General features: G+C 38.6%; 1 protein-coding gene across 1 annotated transcript in view; it reads left to right on the top strand.

The window, feature by feature from the left end:
• The window catches only part of LOC126095361 (protein unc-13 homolog C), a 657,358-nt gene that overhangs the window by 377,863 nt on the left and 252,640 nt on the right, over positions 1-26,855 (top strand). Inside the window, exons 12-13 of the mRNA XM_049910168.1 lie at positions 3,054-3,195; positions 19,350-19,476. Coding sequence (XP_049766125.1) covers positions 3,054-3,195; positions 19,350-19,476 — 269 coding nt within the window. The remainder of the gene's footprint in view (positions 1-3,053; positions 3,196-19,349; positions 19,477-26,855) is intronic.

Raw genomic sequence — 26,855 nt, 5'->3', positions numbered from 1 at the left:
TGCACAGGTGCGCTGGTAGGATGGAAGACATGTTTGAGCTGGTGTGGAAGTAGCAGGAAAGGGGATAGGCAGGTGGAAGACAGGGCCTAGTGAAGGCTGAAGCCAGATGGGGTACAAGAACAAAGAATATGTTGCTGGGAGAGTTTCCACCTGCACAACTCAGGAAACCTGGTGTTAGTGCGAAAAATTCAGATGGCACAGGCAGTGAAGCACTTGTTGGAGTCAAGCACGTTACGTTGGGCAGCATGCTCAGTAACAGGGTGGTTCAGCTGTCTCTTGGCTGTGGTTAGATGGTGGCTATTCATTCGAACACATAGCCCAAACAGAATGTGGCACAGTGGGTACAGCTAAGTTTGTACATTGCATGACTGCTTTTGCAGGTGGACCTGAATTTCATGAGGTGGGAGATTCTTGTTAAAGGGCTGGGGCATGTGCTGGAGGAGTGATGTATGTGATAGGTCTTACACCTAGATCTGTTTCAGTGACATGAGCCATGGGGCAAGGGGTTGGGGGCAGGAATGGAATAGGGCTGGACAAGGCTATTGTTAAGTTTGGTTGGGCATCTAAATACCACTGTGGGAGGGATGATGAGGATATTTCTCATTTCAGGACATGATGAGAGGCAGTGGAAACCCTGGTGGAGAACGTGATTCAGTTGCTCCAGTTCTGGGTGGTACCAAGTCACAAGAGGAGTGCTCCTTTGTGGCCAGACAGCAGGCATGTGGGAAGTGGTAGGTGACTTGAGGGACAAAGACACAGGAATCTGTTTCTGAAAAAAAATGGAGAGGAGGGTAATTCCAGTCTGTGAAGGTCTCAATGAGACTCTTGACATGTTTGGAGAGGGAATACTTCTCATTACAGATCCAACAACCATAGGTTGCTAAACTGTTTGGAAGGGACATCTTTGTGTGGAATGGGTGGCAGCTTTTGAAGTAGAGATATTGTTGGTGGTTGGTAGGTTTTATATGAACAGGGTTACTGACGTAGCTATCCTTGATTTGAAAGTTGACATCAAAAAAGGTAGATTGTGAGGCTGAGGAGGACTGTGTGAATCGAATGGGGGAGAAGGTGTTGAGATTCTAGAGGCATGTGAATGGGGTAGCTCACCCTTGATTCAGATGATGGGTCTGATCATGGTGAGGGGTTTTAGATTTTGTGTCTTAAGGAAAGGTTCCTCCAGATGGCCCAGTAATAGGTTGGCATAAAGTGGTGCCATGTGGGTGCCCATTGCTGTACCACAGGTTTGTTTGTTGTTGATGCTTTCAAAGGAGAAGTAATTATGGGTGAAGATATAATTGGTCATGATGACCAAGAATGAGGTTGTTGGTTGGAATCAATCAGGTGCTGGGAAAGGTGGTGCTCTGTAGTAGTCATTAGGAATGTTAGTGCAGAGAGAGATGTCATCGACAGTGATTAGCAGGACACTGGGTGGTAAAGGGACAGGAACAGTGGAGAATCCGTAGAGGATATGGTTGGTGTCTTTTATACAGGAGTGTAAGTTACTGGTAATAGGCTGAAGGTGTTAGTCCAAAGGAATTATCTGTGAGAGCACAGTAATCAGAAACAATGGAGCATCTTGGATAGTTGTGTCTAGGACTTTAGGAAACATGTAGAACAAAGGAGTGGTGGGGCTGTAGAGGGAAACAGACTCAGGGCAGAGGTTCTTGTGTGGACCTAGGAGTTTGAGGAGTGGCTGGAGATCCTATATTTCTGGTATGGGGTAATTGTAGCAGGACTTGCACATAGTCATGACTGATGCTGGAGTCCCTCTGCCAGGTAATCCCTGTGTCTCATAACCAAAGTGATGAAATCTTTGTGTAGGATTATAAATTCTTGTTGTCAGTCTCAAGCATAATAATTTCATTTTATTCTCATATTTATTTTATTCGTGATTCACGGTATGCTGTAAATCCGGTATACATGTTGGTGGGAATGGTGATGGTTGAAGAGAAGTGCAAGGCTTGCTTTGTTATTTCAGGCAAGCAAAATCCAACAATTCCCAACAGCCAACAGATGTGTGGGAGACTGGTCAAATGACCATTCTTTGAGAATGCAAGAATGTTGTCTCTCCTCCTGCTGCTGCAACTTCACTCTTCCACATTTCTCACTTTGCAGTTGCTCTATCTTCTGTTTGTATTTGAGCATGTAGTTGCTGTTCACACCTATTTGGCTTTTGTCAACTGCAACAGACTTAGACTACTAGTTGTTTCTAGCATTGCTGTTAACCTTCTTCATTTATAAATCTTCTATCCACTCAAGCACCATGAGACTGGCCCATCAGCTATGGGATTTCCTTTGGCGATATACAGTTGTACTTCCGAGGACCCACTAAATCAAATGTTTGCCTGTAATTTGTAATTGTGCCACATGTAAGCCTATTCCTTTCAGCATGTCCTGTACAGTAAATAAAGTATTAAAGGTGATGTTACCCAAACCATAAATCAAGAAATATGTACTGTATAATTTTGAGGGTGTGGAAATCATTTTGAAAAATGAAATCAATATTTGGTTTATAAACACAATAACAATTACGTCAATCCATTACTCCATTAACTCACTATATATGTGCCTCTGGTACCTCAAAAATTTTAATAAGAGTATATGCTGACTTTAAAACACCTGTGATTTCACTTTGGCAGCTGGAAGTAATGTAATTCAGCAAATAAAATAAAATAAAATAAATAAAAGATGTCAGTGTTTCCTCCAAAATTCTTCTACAGAAGAAATCGCTTTGCTGTGTGAAATGAACTCTTTTGTAATTTTTACTGCATCAAGAAACATATTAATGATTTTCATATGCAGTGTGGGAATAGTAACCATAAACTAAATTCACGATGTAGACAGAAGTTTTCCAAAACTGATAACATAAAAATAATCCATACTCTTCACAGAGGAGCTAAATTTGTGTGGGATAACTATTTGAGAACTGTATGTGTTAATGTAAGCTTCATCTCATTTTTTTTAATGCATCAATAAAAGAAATCATTTAATCAGATTTCTGTGTTCATATAAGTCTACAAACAGCAGTTGTGAACTGTATGATTTGATTTCAGTTATCTGCGCCCAGGGTTTGATTGCAAAGGATAAAAGTGGAACATCTGATCCATATGTTACTGTACAAGTTGGAAAAGTTAAGAAGCGGACCAAGACCATGCCACAAGAGCTCAATCCAGTTTGGAATGAAAAATTTTATTTGTAAGTTAATAACAATATAATTAATAACTGTCATTTGGTATTTTTATATATCCATAATATTGATCAGGAAATTTGTTATGTCTCCTTGATAGCATATATGTGTTACATATTTCTGTCTTAATGTTTTAAATTACTGTAGTAAATCAGATTGCTACCATACTGAAAAAGGCTACATGTTGTCCATTTGCATGAGAAATTTGTATAGAAGTACAGGGTGAGCAAAAAGTCTTCCCCTGATTACAAAAATTTACAACAGAATAACTGTTTGAAATAGTAAGTTACATTTGATGTCGTTACATAGGTTAGTGTTACTACTGACCAACAGATGGCGCTAGTGCTCCACTACACCAACGCGGTCAGTTAGGTCACGTTAGTTGCTGGCGAAATGGCGTCGTAACAGAAGAAAGTGCAGAGTGTGCTTTGGTTTCACGAAACGAAATCGCCCATCAGTGTTCAACATAAATTTCGGGCTTCTTATGGATGCAGCCCTCCTGAAGTTAAGTCAGTAAAGCAACTGTATGCAAAGTTTAACAAAACAGGCAGTGTTGAAGATCGTCCTCAAAGTGGCAGGCCTCTTGTGAGTAATGCAACTATTTATCATGTTCGGTAATCGTTTCAACAGAGTCCATCTAAATCAACTTGGCAAGCATCACATGAACTTCAAATACCACAAGCAAATATGGTGCAGATTCTTCATGAAAGACTTAGGGTGCATGCTTATAAAGTGCAAATTGTGGAGGCCTTGCAACCGAATGATTTGCTGTCACATGCTGAATTTGCAACTGAGATTGTCAACAGGACTGATGACACTAACAACTACTTAAATCGCATATGCTTTACTGAATTGAAGTGAATTGAATTGATGAATCCACCTTTCATGTCAGTGCAATGGTAAATAGGGATATTGTTATATGGGGTTCAGAGTGTCCACATGCTACTGTACAGTCACAGTGAGACAGCGAAAAAGTGAATGCTTGGTGCAGCCTCATACATAACGAGGTTTTTGGACCATTTTTCTTTTGCAGAAAAATCCATTACGGCTAACATTTACTTAGACATTTTGCAACAGTTCATTGCCCCAGAGTTAGAAGAATATCAACCATAGACAATTTTCCAGCAAGATGGAGCAACCCCCCCCCCCCCCCCCCCCCCTCCGCCCCGGGCTTTGATAGTGTGTGGTTTCTTGGTTTCCTGTATGAAACAGTTCCAGATCAGTGGATTGGAAGGAACAGTCCAACACCCTGGCCATCGCACTCTCCAGACATTACACCCCTTGACTTTTGTTTCTGGGGTTATATTAAGGACAGAGTCTTTGTCACATCAGTTGCTGACTTTGATGAACTGAAGGCTAGGATAGAAGCTGCTGTGGGTACTGTGACAGAGCACATGTTACGAAATACCTGGCAGGAACTGGAATACTGCCTTGGCATTCTCTGACCTAGCAAGGAAGCTCACATTGAGGTTTACTAACGTAAGTGGTCTTAAAAAAAACTAGTAACATTAACCTAAGTAACAGCATCAAATAATTGTTATAATCAGGGCAAGACTTTGTGCTCACCATGTATATGAAATGTAACCCTAGGCCTGAATTTAATAATAGTACTCTCTCTCTCTCTCTCTCTCTCTCTCTCTCTCTCTTGCGCATGCACACTCACACACACATACACACACACAAAGATTAATTGAATTACTTAAGAAGCAAAATGATTTTACAATTGTTTATTGCCTGTTAACAATATTATATCACTTGGAATTTCATAAGATATTTTCATGCTTGTTTGTTTTACGCCAGTGCCAGAACATGGTAACATTGTGAATAACAGAGATCATTTTTATGGCCAGTTTGAAATATAAGAATGCTGCTGCTGTTTTAAAATTTTGCTCTGTTAATGAGCATATGTTCAGTCACTGGATGCAGAACGATCAAAGTTGTACAGTACCATTTTGGTGCTATAATGAGTTTTCATTAAAGAGAGCTAGCAAATATAATTTTGCCATGACTTGTTACCAAACTCTGCTCCATACTTAAAATGCTGCAAACTGTGTTTTGCATAAATATCAAAAAATACACTTCATTAAATGCGTTTTTACTTTTGTATTTAGTTATATTATTCAAAAAATGTTATGAATCACTAAATACTTAGAAGTTTTATGAGTATACTGATGAATGTTGATGTCTAATAGCTATGTCCTGTGATGAGGTAACTTATTTATAATGTCCTATGGTTATAGCAGTTCTTGAAACCCTGAATCCCAAAACAGGCAGAATTAATTGCTGCAGAGATGCATTCTTAATTTAGCTTTATATTTCTTGAGATTCCTAATTCCCAATCTTTTCTTGTGTTGTATGTAATCATTTCACCTCAATTAGAAACTGACTTTTATTGTTTGTAGTTAATAACAGTAAATCTACTGAAGTGTAGATCTAAGAATTGTCATATCCTTCAAGAAACACAAGCCATTGAATAAACAACTGTATGCAATATATTTATTGCCCTTTTTTTTTTTAATTATACATCTCATTGACATCTGAACATTACACCAAAAGGTTATACCTAAAGATAGAGAAACTGAAAGGATTTTAGCTATGAAAAGAAACAAATATCTTGAAGTCATAACAGCTACAGATACTTCTCAGGGCAAAGCAAGCTGCTCTGAGCTTTTTGGTTAGCTTATCAAAGTATTAATTCCATGTTAATTTGTTGTCCATCAACACAAATAAAAAAGAGAGTTGGCAGAATCATCCAGGTCAGTAACCTTTTTGAAAATCTATATTGGGCAGGCAGTTTCAAAGTGTCATTTCTATTCTTAGCTGCTATGTAATAGGAGAGGTATCAAAAACAATCAAGGAGTGAGTTACGTACTTCCAAATGGTGAACATGTACCACATCATAATTAACAGGTACTATGAAAATGATATATCCAACCTGCAATTTTAGTAAGTCTACAACTTTTGTATTTTGTTATGTCCGCAGTCGTTTCAGTATTTTTATCTCCCTCCCCCCCCCCCCCCCCCCCCCCGCCTCTGCCCTCCCCCTCCATTCTTGTCTGTTCTTCTACTGTCCACTCATGTGTTTTATTATATCTCATTTTATGTTTGCTCTTACTAGTTGATTTCTTTTTATCAGTCTGTTTACACAATTTCTCTCCTCATGTGGCTGCTAGTATGCATTTTTATAATTGTTTCTTTCAATTGGCACATTTCTTATTTCCGCAGCAATGAATATCGTATCTGCCCATTTCATGTAACAAGTCATTAGCACTTCACTTGTTGACTGGCTTGAAATAGCATTTATAATTTTTTATGTCCTGAGTTCATTTTGCTGTTCATAATTTGAAAAAGAAGTGATCATGCCAGGTGCACTATGTATTGGATATTCATTGCAGTATTCGTAAACTATTGCTAACAGTGTTTGCTTAACAAGTAGTCTTTTTGTTTGATAGAAAACAATGTTAAATGTTACCAACATTCATTTCTTGTTATAAAAGTGTAAAGATATAATGCTTTAAAGTTTTTTTTCATAATTTACCAAATTTTTTGACTAGAAAGATTATTATTAAACAAAACTAAAATAATATTTAACTAATGGTGTGCTACCCCTTAGTGAACTGGAGACAGAAGTAGCTGTAATCTATTCAAATAAGATTTCACATAAAATTACATTAAACAAATGTTTTATATGACTCAGTCTGGGTTTAGGTTTATGCCATTTTAATTTAATTAATAGTGACCAATAATCTCTAATGTCAATATTTAAGTAATATTAAATGTTGGTAGTTCAGGTCTTCAACAGAGAGTAAAATGATTCCTATCAGGTAACCAACTTAGGTTTATTAATAAACTCATCTTAAGCAATTCCAGACTAATAATGATTGACAGGAAGTCTAGAAATTATTGCTTACCTCAATGTAAATGAGATTGCAGGTATACAGTTAGATAATGACCATTTGTGTGTGTGTGTGTGTGTGTGTGTGTGTGTGTGTGTGTGTGTGTGTGTGTGAGTGTGTGGAGCAAGAGAGAGAGAGAGAGAGAGAGAGAGAGAGAGAGAGAGATAGACAGAGACAGAGACAGAGAGAGAGAGAGAGAAGGCAAAAGAACACTAGGTGAGAATTTTCGCTCATGAAGTTAGCAATTATAATAATTGTTACTGTAGAAATGAACATTAACAGCAACAACCGCAAGAAGCTTCTTTTTTTGTGAGGTTACCAGTTTAGGTTTATTTTAGACCACCCTCAGACCTATCACCTTGATGGTAGATGGGGGTGGTAAACAGAGCAGGAACTACAACTCCACGAATGCTAACTTACAGTCTGAAACAGACCTGTGTGTGTTTGTGTGTGCATGTGTGTGTGTGTGTGTGTGTGTGTGTGTGTGTGTGTGTGCGTGTGCGTGTGTGCAGAGAGTGGGGAAGGGGGGGGGGGGGGGGGGGACCGGTCAGTGGAATATAATGGGTGAAGAAATGGCAGATTGAAGATAGGGACTAGTGAAAATAGAGGACAGGAAGGAAGGTTATGAAATGAGTAGAGCCCGGAAAAATTCAGATTTTGCAAAATAGATGCTAACTATGCCTCAAAATATGAAATGCTATTTCATTGCGATTTGTATCCAGATAAACTATTTTATCAGAGATAGTTTGAAATAACTTAATTTTCTGCATATAAATATCAATAATATAACCAGTTTTCCGCTACTGGTACTGTACATCTTCTGGTGAACCCCAATTTGGAAAGATAAAGTGTGCAAGGAACTGTTAGCAAGATAAAAAATGTACAAACGCAACAATCTGTCAATGCGCTCAATGATATGGCACCATGCCAAATGGCTCCATGGCAACTGTGGTTGGTTGAATGGGCTATTTAAGATACATGCTGCGTAATACAACATAGAAGTATGGGTAGACCTACTCAGTTGTGGGAAACAGAAATGTGTAACTTTTTGCTAGCTAAAAATCAGAAGATGGTATAATTCAGACACTTTTAATGTGGAAAATTAGGCATCACATGTTTTGAACTGTGGTCACATTGAATACCCCTCAAACTATGTTGTTAACAATTCTCTGCTAACCTCAACAAAAAATTGTGCGGTAGCCATCCTGAATGCCTGGTGTTGTGCATTGGTCATTGTTTTCTTTTCTTATTTGGAAATAAGTGAAGCAATTAATCCGTGTCCATAACAGATTTTAATCAGCATCTTTACAACACCAAAAAAGACCAGCGATCCCTGTAACAGTGTCACTATGTTTACATGCAACATATCTTCTGAAATATGAGAACTGAATTTTGGAAACCGTTTTCTGCTGTTGCTGTTGCTGAAGCAGATTTACTGGCCCAAGTAAATATGGCACCTGGAAAATAGATACTGGTTATGATTTACTCACCACAATCGCTATTTCTCTTCAATTAGATGAGGTGTAAATAGCTTCAGTCTCATATTTCTACTTATCCTTTACTGCACATAAAGTCACTCCATCCATATTAGCCAAAAATTTTTAAAAACAAACAAAACCTGTTAATCCAAGCACATTTCAAAACTAGTTGCATTTACATGCAAGTGAAAATTGACTGCGGATTTGGAAAACCAGCCACCAGAAGCGGATTTCCAGAATCAATTTTGGTGTGTTACATGGCCACCCAGAAGCGGTAGGCTACTGGGAAATCGGCTTACGAAATCCGCTTTTGGGATCCCCATGTTAATGGAATATGTGTCAGTTTTACTGTAGTCTGCACCCCTACCAAAGGCAGGTGGCACTTGTTTTCCAGCACTGGTCCTTTCCCTTCTGGCAGTCAAAATTCTAGTTTGCTTACGATCACGGCATCAACCACTATAACCTGTGCTGCCTGCCTTCTGTGCTATGCTGAATGGAAAATGAAATCTGTAACTTTTTTTGACTGCACCAAAATCCTTTCTCTAACGCAAAAATAGCGTTACTGTATGCTAGGTTCTACTTCTATGCTATAGTGGCCGGCATGAAAATAATGCTTCAAGGTCGTCTCACCATATTACAACATTGCCAGTTTTTTTTTATAGTGTTAATTTCAGATGTTCATTTTGAGCAACTTTTTTTTTAGTCTAGAATATTTCCAAAAGAAAATTCTAACTATCTGCCAGGAAAGAAATTAAAACTAATGTTACAAGAAATATTTTAGAAAAATAATTTTTTACTTCAACCTGTGGTATCAACAAAATCACTAATGTAATTGGACTGAAAAAAAAAATATGAACATCCTCAAAGTTTAAAGATCCATATGCTGCATCTTTTATTTCAGAAACATAAAAGTACTCTGACATAAAAAATAAAATATTATAAGAGGTGTGAAACTGTGCCTACTACATAGCGAAAAATGTAGTCACTGATTATTTTTCATTCTGTAGGACTGCAAAGAAACTTCCTGTGAGAATGTTGTTAAGAAAACGACAAAATTATTTTTGGTAACATTTCAAACATCATTATTGTATCATATCTTGTACAGAGGCAAATTACTTCCTCGATATTCCGTGCACAGCAGCGCGCGAGTTGTTGTAGGCCGTCGCCAGGAGTTTTGTTTGGACCTCTCATTTTAATATGACCTAGAATATTGCCTACTTTCCAAAAATATTTTACTGGCTGCTAATACATAGCCTTTGTCATTGCATCAATCACTCAGAATACCAATATACACTACGTAAAAGCAACTATAGTTATTTTGCAGCCAATATTTTCTATCAAGTCAAGCAAAATATTTGTTTGAAAGGTTTTGTGAAACCCAAGTTTTATCTAAATTTGCTATAAGCCTATTATTCTCAGCACACAATATGTGCTTGGTACACAAAAACCTCATTCTTACTACTGCAGTGTCCCTGTCTTGTGTTACAAATTTCGTCCATCTTTACAGTTTCTGAATTAAAAACAAAGTGGGAGGAGAAGATGGTGCATTGAAGTGACTGGCCAGAATAATCAGTTTTATCATGGACATTACCCTGTATTTCTCTAGCCATCAGATACTATCCTCTGTCATACTAAAGTAATACAATTCTGTGTTCTAGCTTTTTGTGAAAATCGTCAAATATCATAGATTTCTATGCTCTTCTTGGAGAATCAGAATAGGTGCTGAGACTGTTCTGATGTTACTGCACTGTTTATACATACAGTCAATATAGAAGCACCACAACATTTTGGCATTTTATGAACTACATTACCCTTACTACGAAACAGCCAGTAAATCCTTCTATGAAAACAAGGAGTTAAATTTCGAATGTACAAGTAAACCGAATGTAGTAAGATTATTACCGAATGTGAAGACATTCAATACAGGTTGTTAGAGAAAACTGTTGTTAATTAATGCAGAATTGACAGTCTTATTTTAATTGACAGTTACTGTCGAGTAAACTAATAGCCACCACTTATGATAAAATTATCAGTCGTCTACAGTAAGGGAAAAAAATTCGCAGTATGCCCTCTATAACTGAAGTTAATAGACAAACATTTAAATCAAGCCAGCTTTTTACATAGACAGCACTTACCTACACTCAACAATCTTATGGCTCCATGTCTTCAGATTCACTGTCACTTGTTTCAGCAAGGTGTATCATTGCAGATTCCACTATGGTGCCTCTTAAACCCTGGTTCAAGTAATCAGTTTCTTGCTATGCTTCTGCGTGTTTTACACACCTCTCCCAGTCCTGCTGAGTAACATTCTCAGGAGCTTTGTGTGTTAGCTTCTTGACATCAGCAAGTTCGAAAGTAGTGTTTCTTTTCATTACTTCTCGATTTACTTGGGCCTGTATCAGTTCAATGGGATTATACTGGCAGTAATACGGTGGTCAACATACCACTTGGTGTCCTATTTCGTTTGCCAGTTGAGCTGATTCTTAAGTCTTTTTGGCACCAACAATTTCTTCCTTAGATAGGAGTTCTGCCTTCATTTCATCGACTGAAAATTAAACATTCTTTCTCTTTAACCACTCCATAATATCTGCCTTGCACCAATTTGAATGTGGCAGCTTTTCTGTCTGAATGGAGTGGTAGCTGGTGTTATCCATCACGATAATTGACCCTTCTTCCAGCACTGACAGCAGTTGCATAAACTAGTTCTTAAAAACTTCTCCATTCATTTCTGAATGGTAATCTGATTGGCAAGAACTTTTCCCAACATGTAAAACAAATTTGGCCTCTGGTATGAAGCCTATGGTTAATGAACCAGCGAGGGCGATGATTAATTGGCCACCTCTACAAGCAGGTACTTTCAAACTGCCGTTTCCTTTGGAGTCACGCCATATATACTTATTGTTATGGTTCTGTGAAACACAAGTTTCATCCAGGTACACTACAGGCCTGGTGTCTTCAGCATGCAAGGAGTGCATTGTACACAAAAACTTTCCTCTTGCTGCCACAAAGTCTCTGCATGCCATTAAGAATTTCCATCTGTCATTACACTTCTTGAATTGGAAACCAGGGGAGTGGAGAAGATGAAGAACATAGGTCTTTGAGCCTGAGTAATTAATTTTTTCATGGAGGTCAGCCTGTATTTTTTTAGCTGTTGGATACTCTCCTCTGTCGTAATATCCAAGTACAGTTCTATGCATGAGCTCTTTCTTAAAATCATCAAAGTCGGTTGATTTCTGTTCATGTTCATATACCTTTCTTGGAGTATCGAAACCTCATTCATGTCCGGAGATTCTGCCAGTGACACAGATTTGCAAATGCAGCTTACAGTTGACTTGGAGACACCACATGATTTAGCACTAAGTTTATGAATTTGCACAAAATTTAAGTTATTCTTTGCTTCTTCATTGTCAGGCAGATCAGTACAAAAGTTGAGTACATTCGATATGATAAATTTCGATTGCTTATGAATGTCCTTCTGCCCTTTATGCACACCAACTAAAGGAGTACTACAAGTAGGCCGTTGCCCCTCCAATGTTGATCACCACCGAACACACACCAAAGCACCTTTGTAAAGACAGTGAGGCACTGAGATAAGACATGAATACTTGATATAACATGGTAACACTGAGCTTTCAGCTGCTCTGTCCTACCACACTGCTGACGGTACCTACATGGTAACAGAGTCAAGAGGCAGGCGAATCACAGCCCGCAGCCTCTGCTGGTGGCAGGCAGCGGCTGTGACCTTTAGTGCCGGCCACTCTAGTCAGTTCAATCTGTAGTGTTGTTAAACATAGATCTCACAGCTGTGAATGCCCATGGAAGTTCAAAATTCATAGTCTGCAGATTTTTTAATCATTGAATTGGGCAGGAAAAGCCAAGCGATGTCTGGAAACACCTTACTTCGGTGACACATTCAGTTCACTGGCGGGAAAATGCTGCTGCATTTCAACATAACAATCATTCTTGAAAATGGAAATACTGCCAGATGGAGAAACAAAAGGTCTTTTGCAACAAAAAAGTGTGGAAATTTTTGTAAAAAGCAAACAGTCCTGCAAAAAAGTACCCAGTCAGCACTTTTTTAAAGTCACTTTTCAAGAACTAATCTTGGAGAAAAGAGAACCACTTGTATAAATATCAAAAGCTCAGATGGCAACCCAGTTCTAAGCAAAGAAGGAAAGCAGAAAGTTGGAATGAGCATATAGAGGGTCTAACAAGGGCAATGCACTTGAGGACAATATTATAGAAATGGAAGAGCATGTAGATGAAGATGAAATGGGAGATATGATACTGCGTGAAGAGTTTGACAGAACACTGAAAGATCTAAGTCAAAATAAGGCCCTGGGAGTAGACAACATTCAATTAGAACTACTGATAGCCATCCCTGACAAAACTCAGCTACCTTGTGAGCAAGATGTATGAGACAGGCGAAATACCCTCAGACTTCAAGAAGAATATAATAATTCCAATCCCAAAGAAAGCAGGTGTTGACAGATGTGAAAATTACCGAACTATCTGTTTAATAAGCCACAGCTGCAAAATACTAACACGCATTCTTTACAGACAAATGGAAAAACTGGTAGAAGCCAACCTTGGGGAAGATCAGTTTGGATTCTGTAGAAATGTTGGAACACATGAGGTAATACTGACCCATATCTTAGAAGATACATTAAGGAAAGGCAAACCTAAATTTTCGAGCATTTGTAGACTTAGATAAAGCGTTTGACAATGTTGATCGGAATACTCTCTTTCAAATTACAAAGGTGGCAGGGATAAAATACAGGGAGTGAAAGGCTATTTGCAATTTGTACAGAAACCAGATGGCAATTATAAAAGTTGAGGGGCATGAAAGGGAAGCAGTGGCTGGGAAGGGAGTGAGACGGGGTTGTAGCTTACCCTGATGTTATTCAATCTGTATACTGAGCAAGCATAAAGGAAACAAAAGAAAATTTCAGTGTAGGAACTAACATCCATGGAGAAGAAATAAAAACTGTGAGTTTTGCCGATGACATTGTAATTCTGTCAGAGACAGCAAAGAACCTGGAAGAACAGCAGAATGGAATGAATAGTGTCTTGAAAGGAGGATATAAGATGAACATCAACAAAAGCAAAATGATGATAATGGAATGTGTTCAAATGAAATTGGGTGATGCTGAAGGAATTAGATTAGGAAATGAGACACTTAAAGTAGTAAATTAGTTTTGCTATTTGAGGAGCAAAATAACTGATGATAGTTGAAGTAGAGATGTTATAAAATGTAGACTGACAATGGCAAGGAAAGTGTTTCTGAAGAAGAGAAATTTGTTAACATTGAGTATAGATTTAAATGTCAGGATGTTGTTTCTGAAAGTATTTGTGTGGAGTGTAGCCATGTATGGAAGTGGAACATGGATGATAAATAGTTTGGACAAGAAGAGAATAGAAGCTTTTGAAATGTGGTGCTACTGAAGAATGCTGAAGATTAGATGAGTAGACCACATAACTGATGAGCAGGTTTTGAATAGAATTGGGCAGAAGAGAAATTTGTGGAACAACTTGACTAAAAGAAGGGATCGGTTGGTTGGACATGTTCTGAGGCATCAAGGGATCACCAATTTAGTATTGGAGAGCAGCATGGATGGTAATAATTATAGAGGGAGACCAAGAGATGAATACACTAAGCAGATTCAGAAGGATGTAGGTTGCAATATGTACTGGGAGATGAAGAAGCTTGCACAGGATAGAGTAGCTTGGAGAGTTGCATCAAACCAGTCTCTGGACTGAGGACCACAACAACATAACAACAACCATCTTCACTCATATAGCATGACATTTTATATTAGCACATCTAATCATTTACAAACAAAAAGAAAAAAAAGGTGTGTATGTTGCCAAAAATAGATGCTAAATTTTCCTGTAGAAATGAGATATATGTTTCAGGAAAAGTTTCTGCCTGTTCAGTTCAGCAGACATGAGGGAGGGGAAAGAGGGATGTGGCGGAAAGCACGGGGGTGGGGGAATCAGTTCAAAATGGAGTATGTTATAAAGCAGCCACTATATCAACCATCTACATCTACATGACTACTCTGCAATTCACATTTAAGTGCTTGGCAGAGGGTTCATCGCACCACAATCATACTATCTCTCTATCATTCCACTCCCGAACAGCGCGCTGGAAAAATGAACACCTAAACCTTTCTGTTCGAGCTCTGATTTCTCTTATTTTGTTTTGATGATTATTCATACCTATGTAGGTTGGGCTCAACAAAATATTTTCGCATTTGGAAGAGAAAGTTGGTGGCTGAAATTTTGTAAATAGATCTCGCCGCGAAGAAAAACGTCTTTGCTTTAATGACTTCCATCCCAACTTGCGTATCATATCTGCCACACTCTCTCCCCTATTACGTGATAACACAAAACGAGCTGTCCTTTTTTGCATCCTTTCGATGTCCTCCGTCAATCCTACCTGGTAAGGATCCCACACCATGCAGAAATATTCTAACAGAGGACGAACTAGTGTAGTGTAAGCTGTCTCTTTAGTGGACTTGTTGCATCTTCTAAGTGTCCTGCCAATGAAATGCAACCTTTGGCTCCCTTCCCCACAATATTATCTATGTGGTCTTTCCAACTGAAGTTGTTCGCAATTTTAACACCCAGGTACTTAGTTGAATTGACAGCCTTGAGAATTGTGCTATTTATCGAGTAATTGAATTCCAATGGATTTCTTTTGGAACTCATGTGGATCACCTCACACTTTTCGTTATTTAGCGTCAACTGCCACCTGCCACACCATACAGCAATCTCTTCTAAATCACTTTGCAACTGATACTGGTCTTCAGATGACCTTACTAGACGGTAAATTACAGCATCATCTGTGAACAACCTAAGAGAACTGCTCAGATTGTCACCCAGGTCATTTGTATAGATCAGGAACAGCAGAGGTCCCAGGACGCTTCCCTATGGAACACCTGATATCACTTCAGTTTTACTCGATGATTTGCCGTCTATTACTATGAACTGCGACCTTCCTGACAGAAAATCACGAATCCAGTTGCACAACTGAGACGATACCCCATAGGCCCGCAGCTTTATTAGAAGTCACTTGTGAGGAATGGTGTAAAAAGCTTTCCGGAAATCTAGAAATACAGAATCAACTTGAGATCCCCTGTCGATAGTGGCCATTACTTCGTGCAAATAAAGAGCTAGCTGCGTTGCACAAGAATGATGTTTTCTGAAACCATGCTGATTACGTATCAATAGATCGTTCCCTTCGAGGTGATTCATAATGTTTGAATACAGTATATACTCCAAAACCCTACTGCAAACTGACGTCAATGATATAGGTCTGTAGTTAGATGGATTACTCCTACTACCCTTCTTAAACACTGGTGCGACCTGCGCAATTTTCCAATCTGTAGGTACAGTCTATCGGAGAGCGAGCGGTTGTATATGATTGCTAAGTAGGGAGCTATTGTATCAGCGTAATCTGAAAGGAACCTAATCGGTATACAATCTGCACCTGAAGACTTGCCCATGTCAAGCGATTTGAGTTGCTTCGCAACCCCTAAGGTATCTACTTCTAAGAAACTCATGCTAGCATCTGCTCGTGTTCCAAATTCTGGAATATTCCATTCGTCTTCCCTGGTGAAGGAATTTCGGAAAACTGCGTTCTATAACTCCGCTTTAGCGGCACAGTCGTCGGTAACAGTACCATCGGCACTGCGCAGCAAAGGTATTGACTGCGTCTTGCTGCTTGTGTACTTTACATACAACCAGAATTTCTTCGGATTTTCTACCAAATTTCGAGACAATGTTTCATTGTGGAACCTATTGAAGACATCTCGCATTGACGTCCGTGCCAAATTTCGCGCGTCTGTAAATTTTAGCCAATCTTTGGGATTTCGTGTTCTTCTGAACTTCGCATGCTTTTTCCATTGCCTCTGCAGCAGCGTTCGGACCTGTTTTGTGTACCATGGGGGATCAGTTCCATCTCTTACCAATTTATGAGGTATGAATCTCTCAATTGCTGTTGCTATTATATCTTTGAATTTGAGCCACATCTCGTCTACATTTGCATAGTCAGTTCGGAAGGAATGGAGATTGTCTCTTAGGAAGGCTTCTAGTGACACTTTATCCGCTTTTTTAAAAAAAATTATTTTGCGACTGTAGGCTTTCCCGGCGTAAACTATTAATGAAGGTTTCTCGGGTCTCCAGCCGGGTGGTAGCATTGATATCTCACGACGTTTTGGGAAGTGTCATACTACCCATCTTCTGGCAAAGTCAGAAGATGGGTAGTATGACACTTCCCAAAACGTCGTGAGATATAAACTCTACCACCCAGCTGGAGACCCGAGAAACCTTCATCAAAATTATTTTGCGTTTGTTTCTGGTGGATTTGGAAGAAACGGTATTGAGCCTAGCTACAATGACCTTGTGATCACTAATCCCTGTATCAGTCATGATGCTCTCTATCAGCTCTGGATTGTTTGTGGCTAAGAGGTCAAGTGTGTTTTCGCAACCAAATTCTGATGTGTCTGCCATTGACGAAATATTGAGTGTGTGGCAATGCTCTAATAGTAGATGGTGGTGGGTAGTTGCATAGAAGAGGTGCTACACTTGTGTCTGCTGTAGGTATGTGACCTATGCAACAATGTGTCACATGAGTGTTGGATCTGGAAGATTAGTGGCATATGGACAGGCAGGCATGTAATGCAACTTAGGTGGAAAACATGATTCAGTTGTTCCTTTGTTAGATGTCATTGATTGATATTGTGATTATCTCTTGCTGAGTCTTGGCACGAAATATATTCTCTCCATAAACATTCTCACACATTCCAAAAGAGAATTACGCTGCCCACTCCACTCACTGAAAATGTATCTATTCCTAACCTCGTGCTAGAACCCCCATCCTGATAGATCATATGTTTATTTCACCAGTGATCAAATGTCTTTGCCTCTCTGAAAGCCACTACATTTATTTCACCAGTGATCAAACATCATTGCAATCAGACCTGTTTCACAAACTGAAGCACAGTTGTTTGGAATTGATGAAATATTCTGCTCTACTTTCCACCAATGTATTGCATGGTCATATATGATGGTTATCGTAAGTTGAACTAATATCTTAGACCTGTTATTATCAGCCCAGAAGTTTTAAGTGAAGGCCTGTTATTATAGTCTGTTATTGTGCTAACATTGTCAGGGTCCTGTGTTCATGCCATAGAGATCTGTATCCTTGCTTTCTGTTGCATGACTGCAAGGTTCTGTTACCTATTCACAGTGTACACAACACTCAGCTAATCACTGCATTCATATACTCATATATCCACTGGTAGCTCATTCAATATCACAGGAGTCAGACGATAAGGTAATTCAACCAGTAACAGCCCAGCAGTATTGCTGCCTTCAAGTTTATCCATTATTTTTAATGCTGCCTCCATTTGTAATGTGGGAACCCTACTGACAGTAACATCTTCTTTTACTCAAGAAGCATTATTGCAGTGATAGCACATAAAGAGTTGTGATCACTGTCATGCACACTCATGAGCAGAAAAATTGTCATTGTAATGATATCGAGATCTCAATATCACACACTGTAAATTTCAAGCTTGGAATCCATTCTTTGCATATTTTACAGTTTGCATAAACAGCTTAGTGTGGAATGTTTGACCCCATAAAAAACAGCATCAATTTTCATTTATGTTATTTTAGTATGTCATAATGCTTCATCACTGAATTTATGTTCAGTCCATTATATCTTAAGACCCCGTCTTGTTGAGACTAAGTTGGGATTAATCGTTGTTTAACAAAGACCTGTATGAGGTATCACTCTCTACCCTTTGTGTATTTTAAAGGCAGAACTTAAAAATAGAGACTGCCAGTTGTTTCCATATCTCTAAAAATCATCTGTGTGCTAGTTAATGAATTTGTCATGGTACTGATGGTAGTATAAAGGAATCAGATGGTAACAATTAGTAGTTGGACATCTCTCATCATTGGCCATTTATTTTGATATGGAATGGTTCCAGTTGCAGTTCCAGTCATTAAAAAGCAGGTGCTTTCTCCTCTCTCTTGTGCATAACATGTTTTGCTGGGTGTCATATGATGGGAATTCATTTTTCTTTTCAGCAGTAGTTTATTTTCTTCCTCGGTATTCAGACTATTACTGTTGTTAACTACAGTGAATTTTGTAATAAATGTTATCTCTTGTAATATAATATCAATCATAAATAAAATAAATTAAAGATAAACCTAGATAGTGTGGAATGGAAAATAAACCTCTGGCTCCTGACTACCAGAAATCTGTGTAGGGCACTTCCTTATATCACTTCATGATTCAGAATACTGAGTAATTACATAACATTAAATAAAGATATTTTGTAAAATATATTAAATACCAATGAGATCTTTTATGATCACTAAGAATACTCGCGTGTAAAGCTTAGAACTAACGTGTATTTTCCACAATAAAACAGGAGTGAATAAGGCATATCCATTTAAATAGCACTTTTTTGCTCTGCATTTTCTATTTGTCTCCTCATACCTTCTTTCATTTGTTTATTAATGCTTTATATGTTTTTCTCTTTCTGTTTTATTTGGTTTATATTGATCAATGTCAGATAACAACTATTTATATCTCTGATTGAAGTGTATAAGTTTATAGTATTGAATATTAGTTAGTAAAAAATATTTAAATTGCTCCAACAAATGAATACATAGCCAGAAATGTGTTAATGTAGTTCCAAATAAATGTTTATCATATCAGTTGTATAACATCAACAAGGAGAGAAACATTCAAATTACTTATTACAGTGAATGTCACAACTCATCAGATCGTATCAAAGTCCGAGTGTGGGATGAAGATAATGATCTCAAATCCAAACTGAGGCAGAAACTTACACGAGAGTCTGATGATTTTCTTGGACAGACTATTATTGAGGTAACGTAAAAAAAAAAAAAGAAAGAAAAAAATGTTATAATACCAGCATTAATTATTATAAAGTGATTAAAATTCACTAAATAGTGAAGCAGCTTTGTGGCTATTTCAGTATAGCAGAATATACTCTTAGTTGTAAGATATACAAAATTTAGTTTTCTAACTATCTAATTAACAATTTACAGATAAATTGTTGTGTGATATATTTCAGCAAGTAATGGTTTATCACACTTTTTTCCCTGATACTTTTGGCCAATCATTATTTGTCTGGAAGTGCACTTTATGAATTTTTATCAAACTAAGAAGTGTGAAGTTTTCAGTTGATTTTATGCAATGGGTAATTTGTGTGTCAAACAAAAATAGCAAAATTTTCAGAAATGATAGCCTCATTTCTCATGCTATTTGTATATAATTGATGTAGAAGGGAAATTAGAAGGAGTTATTGTTATTATTTTGGTGATGTCTTTCAAGTCTTGCAATTTGATAATGTTAAAGTAAGCCTGATTTCATACCTTTGCTATGAACAATAAAAACTATTTTTAGCATCAGACTTTTATATTATCTGATATGATAAAAAGATTCATTGGATTATTTACAATGGAAGAATGAAGTAAATAACATTTTTATTTCATAATGGTAATGGAAATGCTTGGATGGAGCAGTACATAAAATAAGGCCATTCAGCTGTAGCAGATTGATGCATGCAGCAGAGACGCACATAACAGAAAACAGCATTCATACTTGCTTTCGAGCACTGTCTCTTTTTCTAACAAAAGTACACATGTTCACACACACAATTGTACAGACACCCAAATACATGCTCCTGTGAGGATTGTAAGACTGATTATTGATATTCAGTTATTGAAAGCAGTTGCCTGAGCTAATGTGGGTAGGGAGTAGGGAAGGACACCAGGAGGAGGTAGTGGGAAAGAGACAGGTTTTTGGACAGATGACTTTGCGGTTGCACATCAAGACAAAGAGAGTACAGAGGCTGGACCTAGAAAAGATGTAGGAGGTGGGAGAGAGGGAAATGGAGGGGTGGGGGAGAGGTGAGGATGAAGAGAGAGAATGGAGAGGAGGAGGAGAGAGAGGGGAAAGGGGGAGAGAGGAAATGCTTACATTGGATGAGGGAGTGGGGGGGGGGGGGGGGGATTGAAGAAGGCAGTGTGTGATCTGGGTGGAGAAGGAGTGTTGTGGAAAGAAGAAGGAAATGAAAACATAAGATGAGGGAGTAGGAACAAGTTAGCAAAGATTTAGGCCAGGAGGATTGTGAGAGACAGTTCCCATCTTTGTAGTTCAGAGAAACTAGTTCTGGTTGGGAGTATCCAAGTGACCCATGCAGTGAAATAGCTGTTGAAGTCATTTACATTTTGGTGTGCAGCACGTTCAGCAACTAGATGATTAAATTTGCAGATGGCCACAGTTTAATGATAGCCATTCATGTGAGTAGGTAGCTTGTTACTTGTCGTGCCCACATAAAGTGCCATACAGTAATTGCAGCACAGCTGATATATAACATGACTGCTTCCATATGTAGCCCTGCCTTGTATTGGCCTGTGATAAAACGTGGCTGGTGGGTGTATGGAAATGACCTATCATGTTCAGTATTGAGACTAGTATTATATTAGGAATGGAGAAGATATTCTGTAGGTTGGGTGTGCAACTGAAAACTACTTTGGGGATAGTGGGTGGGATTTTTGGTAGGATATTCCACATCTCAGGGCATGACAAGAGGTAATTGAAGCCGTTTGGAGGATGTGGTTGAACTTTTCCAGACCAAAGTGATACTGGGTGATCAGAGGAATGCCGGTCAGTGGATGGTTAGGAGGTTTCCTGTTCTCAGATGAGCAGATGGCATTGAAGACTTGTTTGTGTATGAGCTGGACAGAAGATTGTCTGTTGGTAAAGATGCTGGTGAGTGAGATTATTAGTATACATTGAGAGCTCCAGCTTTCCACTACAGATGCGACATCCACAGATGGGGAGGCTATAAGGAAAAGACTTTTTCACATGGATTGGGTGCCAGCTGTCAAAGAGGAGGTATTATTGGTGGTTGGTGCACTTCATATGTGAGCAGGTGCTGAGGTTCTGGAGGGAAGAGCAAAGGTTGTCTCTGTCATGAATTCAGATCATGAAAAATGTCATCATTGAATCTTAACCGGAAAAGGGGTTTTTGGAATTGATCAAAAGGAATATTTTCTCCATAATTGGGCACACAAAGGTGACATGTCGGTATCCACAGCAATGCCATGGGTTTCTTCATAGATTAGGCCTACAGAAATGAAATAATTGTCAGTCAGGATGTGGTTGACCAGAAGGGTCAGAAAAGAGGAGGTAGGTTTGATATCAGGAGGATTCTGGGAAAGGTAGCATTCCATGACTGAATGGCATGGGTATGGGGGATGTTATTCTGTGAGCACATTGCATCCATAGTAAGGAGTCTAGTGGTGACAAGGTGGGAACTGTGGGAAGACGGTTAAGGAACTGGGCAATGGATTGGATGTAGGATGGCAGTATATGGACAACAGTTTAGAGGTGTTGATCAAAATAGGCAGAGGTTCATTCTGACAGAGCATTGTACCCATCAACAATTGGGCAGTCAATTTGGAGACCCATGGAGTTTGGGTTTGTGGATTTAGGGGAGTGGGTAAAAGGTGTGAGTGTGGGGGGTTGCTGGTGTGAGAAGGGAGATGGATTCAGGTTTCAGGTTTTGGGATGGAAAAGGAGCTGCAGGAGGTCATGTTGCACTTGTCAATGGTATCATGGTCATAAAGTTGTATGCAGAGGTGTCAGAAAGTTGACGAAGACATTGAGTCACATAGTTACTAAGACTCAGGACCACAGTGGTATAGACTTTGTCCATGGGAAGTATGTTAGAGTCTGAATTTATGAGATGATGACAGCTGTGTATTCTATAAGAGTGATGTTAGATACACTAGAGAAGGATTTAAGATAGAAAGGTGAGGCTAAGTTTGAAGTGAGGAATCCTTCAACGATTACCAGGGGATGATTGGGTGGGAGGAGAGGATGATTACAAATCTTCTGTGCCATCTCCTTCTCTGACACCAGTAAATCTGTTATCCAGCCACTGACTAGCACTCCTCTGACCAGCCAGTATCACCCTGGCCTCAGAAAGGTCCAGCTACATTAATAAGTGCCATACCACAGGTAAATGGATAGGTTAAAGTTAGATATAGTGGGAATTAGTGAAGTTGGGTGGCAGGAGGAACAAGACTTTTGGTCAGACGAATACAGGGTTATAAATACAAAGTCAAATAGTGGTAATGCAGGAGTAGGTTTAATAGGAATGCGGCGGGTAATAGGAATGCAGGTAAGCTACTACAAACAGCATGGTGAACGCATTATTGTGGCCAAGATAGACATGAAGCCCACGCCTACTACAGTAGTACGGGTTTATATGCCAACTATCTCTGCAGATGATGAACAAATTGAAGAAATGTATGACGAAATAAAAGAAATTATTCAGATAGTGAAGAGAGGTGAAAATTTAATAGTCATGGGTGCCTGGAATTCGGTAGTAGGAAAAGGGAGAGAAGGAAACATAGTAGGTTAATATGGATTGGGGCTAAGAAATGAAAGAGGAAGCCGCCTGGTAGAATTTTGCACAGAGCACAACTTAATCATAGCTAACACTTGGTTCAAGAATCATAAAAGAAGGTTGTGTACATGGAAGAATCCTGGAGATACTGACAGATTTCAGATAGATTATATAATGGTAAGACAGAGATTTAGGAACCAGGTTTTAAATTGTAAGACATTTCCAGGGGCAGGTGTGGACTCTGACCACAATCTTTTGGTTATGGGCTGTAGATTAAAACTGAAGAAACTGCAAAAAGGTGGGAATTTAAGGAGATGGGACCTGGATAAACTGACTAAACCAGAGGTTGTACAGAGTTTCAGGAAGAGCATAAGGTAACAAATGGCAGGAATGGGGGAAAGAAATACACTAGAAGAAGAATGGGTAGCTTTGAGGGATGAAGTAGTGAAGGCAGCAGAGGATCAAGTAGGTAAAAAGACAAGGGCTAGTAGAAATCCTTGGGTAACAGAAGAAATATTGAATTTAATTGATGAAAGGAGAAAATATAAAAATGCAGTAAATGAAGCAGGCAAAACAGGAATACAAACGTCTCAAGAATGAGATCGACAGGAAGTGCAAAATGGCTAAGCAGAGATGGCTAGAGGACAAATGTAAGGATGTAGAGGCTTATCTCACTAGGGGTAAGATAGATACTGCCTACAGGAAAATTAAAGAGACATTTGGAGAAAAGAGAACCACTTGTATGAATATTAAGAGCTTAGATAGAAACCCAGTTCTCAGCAAAGAAGGGAAAGCAGAAAGGTGGAAGGAGTATATAGAGGATCTATACAAGGGCAATGTAGTTGAGGACAATATTATGGAAATGGAAGAGGATGTAGATGAAGATGAAATGGGAGATATGATACTGTGTGAAGAGTTTGACAAAGCACTCATAGACCTGAGTTGAAATAAGGCCCCTGGAGTAGACAACATTCCATTAGAACTACTGACGGCCTTGGGAGAGCCACTCCTGACATAACTCTACCATCTGGTGACCAAGATGTGTAAGACAGGCAAAATACCCTCAGACTTCAAGAAGAATATAATAATTCCAATCCCAAAGAAAGCAGGTGTTGACAGATGTGAAAATCACCGAACTATCAGTTTAATGTCACGGCTGCAAAATACTAACGCGAATTCTTTACAGACGAATGGAAAAACTAGTAGAAGCCGACCTAGGGGAGGACCAGTTTGGATTCCGTAGAAATATTGGAACACGTGAGGCAATACTTACCCTATGACTTATCTTAGAAGCTAGATTAAGGAAAGGCAAACCTACGTTTCTGGCATTTGTTGACTTAGAGAAAGCTTTTGACAATGTTGACTAGAATACTCTCTTTCAAATTCTGAAGGTAGCAGGGGTAAAATATAGGGAGCAAAAGGCTATTTACAATTTGTATAGAAACCAAATGGCAGTTATAAGAGTTGAGGGGCATGAAAGGGAAGCAGTGGTTGGGAAGGGAGTGAGACAGGGTTGTAGCCTCTCCCCGATGTTATTCAATCTGTATATCGAGCAAGCAGTTAAGGAAACAAAAGAAAAATTTGGGGTAGATATTAAAATCCATGGAGAAGAAATAACAACTTTGAGGTTCGCCAATGACATTGAGATTCTGTCAGAGACGGCGAAGGACTTGGAAGAGCAGTTGGAATGGACAGTGTCTTGAAAGGAGGATATAAGGTATGTAGCAGAATTAGGTAGGGTGATTCTGAGGGAATTAGATTAGGAAATGAGACACATAAAGTAGTAAAGGAGGTTTGCTATTTGGGGAGCAAAATAACTGATGATGGTCGAAGTAGGGAGGATATAAAATGTAGACTGGCAATGGCAAGGAAAGCGTTTCTGAAGAAGAGAAATTTTTTAACATCGACTATAGATTTAAATGTCAGGAAGTCGTTTCTGAAAGTATTTGTATGAAGTGTAGCCATGTATGGAAGTGAAACATAGACGTTAAATAGTTTAGACAAGAGGAGAATAGAAGCTTTCGAAATGTGGTGCTACAGAAGAATGCTGAAGATTAGATGGGTAGATCACATAACTAATGAGGAGGCACTGAATAGGATTGAGGAGAAGAGGAGTTTGTGGCACAACTTGACTAGAAGAAGGGATCGGTTGGTAGGACATGTTCTGAGGCATCAAGGGATCATCAATTTAGCATTGGAGGGCAGCGTGGAGGGTAAAAATCGTAGAGGGAGACCAAGAGATGAATACACCAAGCAGATTCAGAAGCATGTAGGTTGCAGTAGGTACTGGGAGATGAAGAAGCTTGCACAGGATAGAGTAGCATGGAGAGCTGCATCAACCCAGTCTCAGGACTGAAGACCACAACAACAACAACCACAGGTTCCCAGTTTCATGATGTCCAGTGCACTTTCCATTCTATAATACTTTAACATACTCTATGCTATGCTAATTTGCTGCAAAACTTAACTGTAAGCCATTTCAAGTGTTAATTTTTCAATCCAGTCAACGAAGGAAAATTAGGGGAAGAATTCATGTAGTAAATACTTTTGTATAGTGATAGGAGAGAGTGCCATGAACAAGATACTAAAATCCTTACTGATGGAGTGTTTGTGTTAGGGGAGGGGTCATTTAAAGGTACTGTTTTTTTTTTTTTTTTTTCTTTTTTTTAAAAAAAAAGCTTGCATGTTGCAGGGGGTGGAAAAAGCAGTATTTTTATATTGCTTTATAAGTATAAAATTAATGTTTATCTTTAAATGCAGTGGCTTAAGAACAAATATTGCATGTGTGTACCAAATCTAAGTGCAGTAGAACCATATTAAGTTATAAATTGTGTTCCGTGGGTGTAACAGAGTGGAAAGGTGGGGTTGGAGGTCAGGAAACTGAGGGAAGATAGGGTTCTGGATTATGTTCATGCACTGTCCTTCTCCATAGGTCTGCAAACTGAAAATTGAGCATATGATTTCCTTCTCTATCTACTCCGCTACATCACAAGTAGCAACTGCATTGTGTTTCACAAAGTTATACTAACCCTCAACAGTGCACCTTATGACATGTGCAGACATACCGCGGGGAGGGAGGGGTGGGGGATGTACTTAAATCTCCGCAGACTATTCAACACTGTTAGAAGGGAAATTGATTCTTAGTCATCCTGTACATTATCTGTAGTGTTCTTCCAGGAAAGGCAACTTCCCTCACTACAAGTGCTGCTCACTTTTCAGCTTACAGACAACTTATATCTCTACAGCATTTCCTATTCAATTGTCTGATGTGAGTAGACAAAATAACTTCACTGAGTTTGTATTTATATAGTGGAATTATTTTCAGTTTATTGAATTGGTACTTAGTTCCAGTTTTTAATGGTCCACTCTTCTCAGTCAGCATGTAAAATAAGCAATTTTTACAATTTTTTGGTAAAATTTAATGAAGCAATCAACATAAATCAATTTGCACATATTTACTGATTCTTGGACATTTTTGATGTTTTAAAGAAATTCAGTCATCATTAAGCCCCCAATCAGATGAGTTAAAAGTTGCTTTGCCCAAAATGAGGTGTGTCCATGATGAAAGTCCTGTAATCTGCAAATCTTATCTGAAATAAAAAACAAAAAAAAAGTTTAATCTGTAGGATATTATGCACAAACTAATAGCACAGTTTTTCTAAACTTGAAAAAATAATAAAATGGTGGACATTTCAAGAAAAGATGTAATTTTGTCATATGTTTCAGGTCACTGATTTGGAAATAACTAATGAATAAATTAAAATAAAAAATTAGAGATACACCGTATCTCAAGCACAGAGTTGCAGGCACAGTGGATCACTTA

This window comes from Schistocerca cancellata, chromosome 8 (assembly GCF_023864275.1).
Source record: "Schistocerca cancellata isolate TAMUIC-IGC-003103 chromosome 8, iqSchCanc2.1, whole genome shotgun sequence".
Taxonomy (NCBI): domain Eukaryota; kingdom Metazoa; phylum Arthropoda; class Insecta; order Orthoptera; family Acrididae; genus Schistocerca; species Schistocerca cancellata.
The sequence above is the reverse complement of the archived record's forward strand: the minus strand, read 5'-3'. Positions and strand labels throughout refer to the sequence as shown.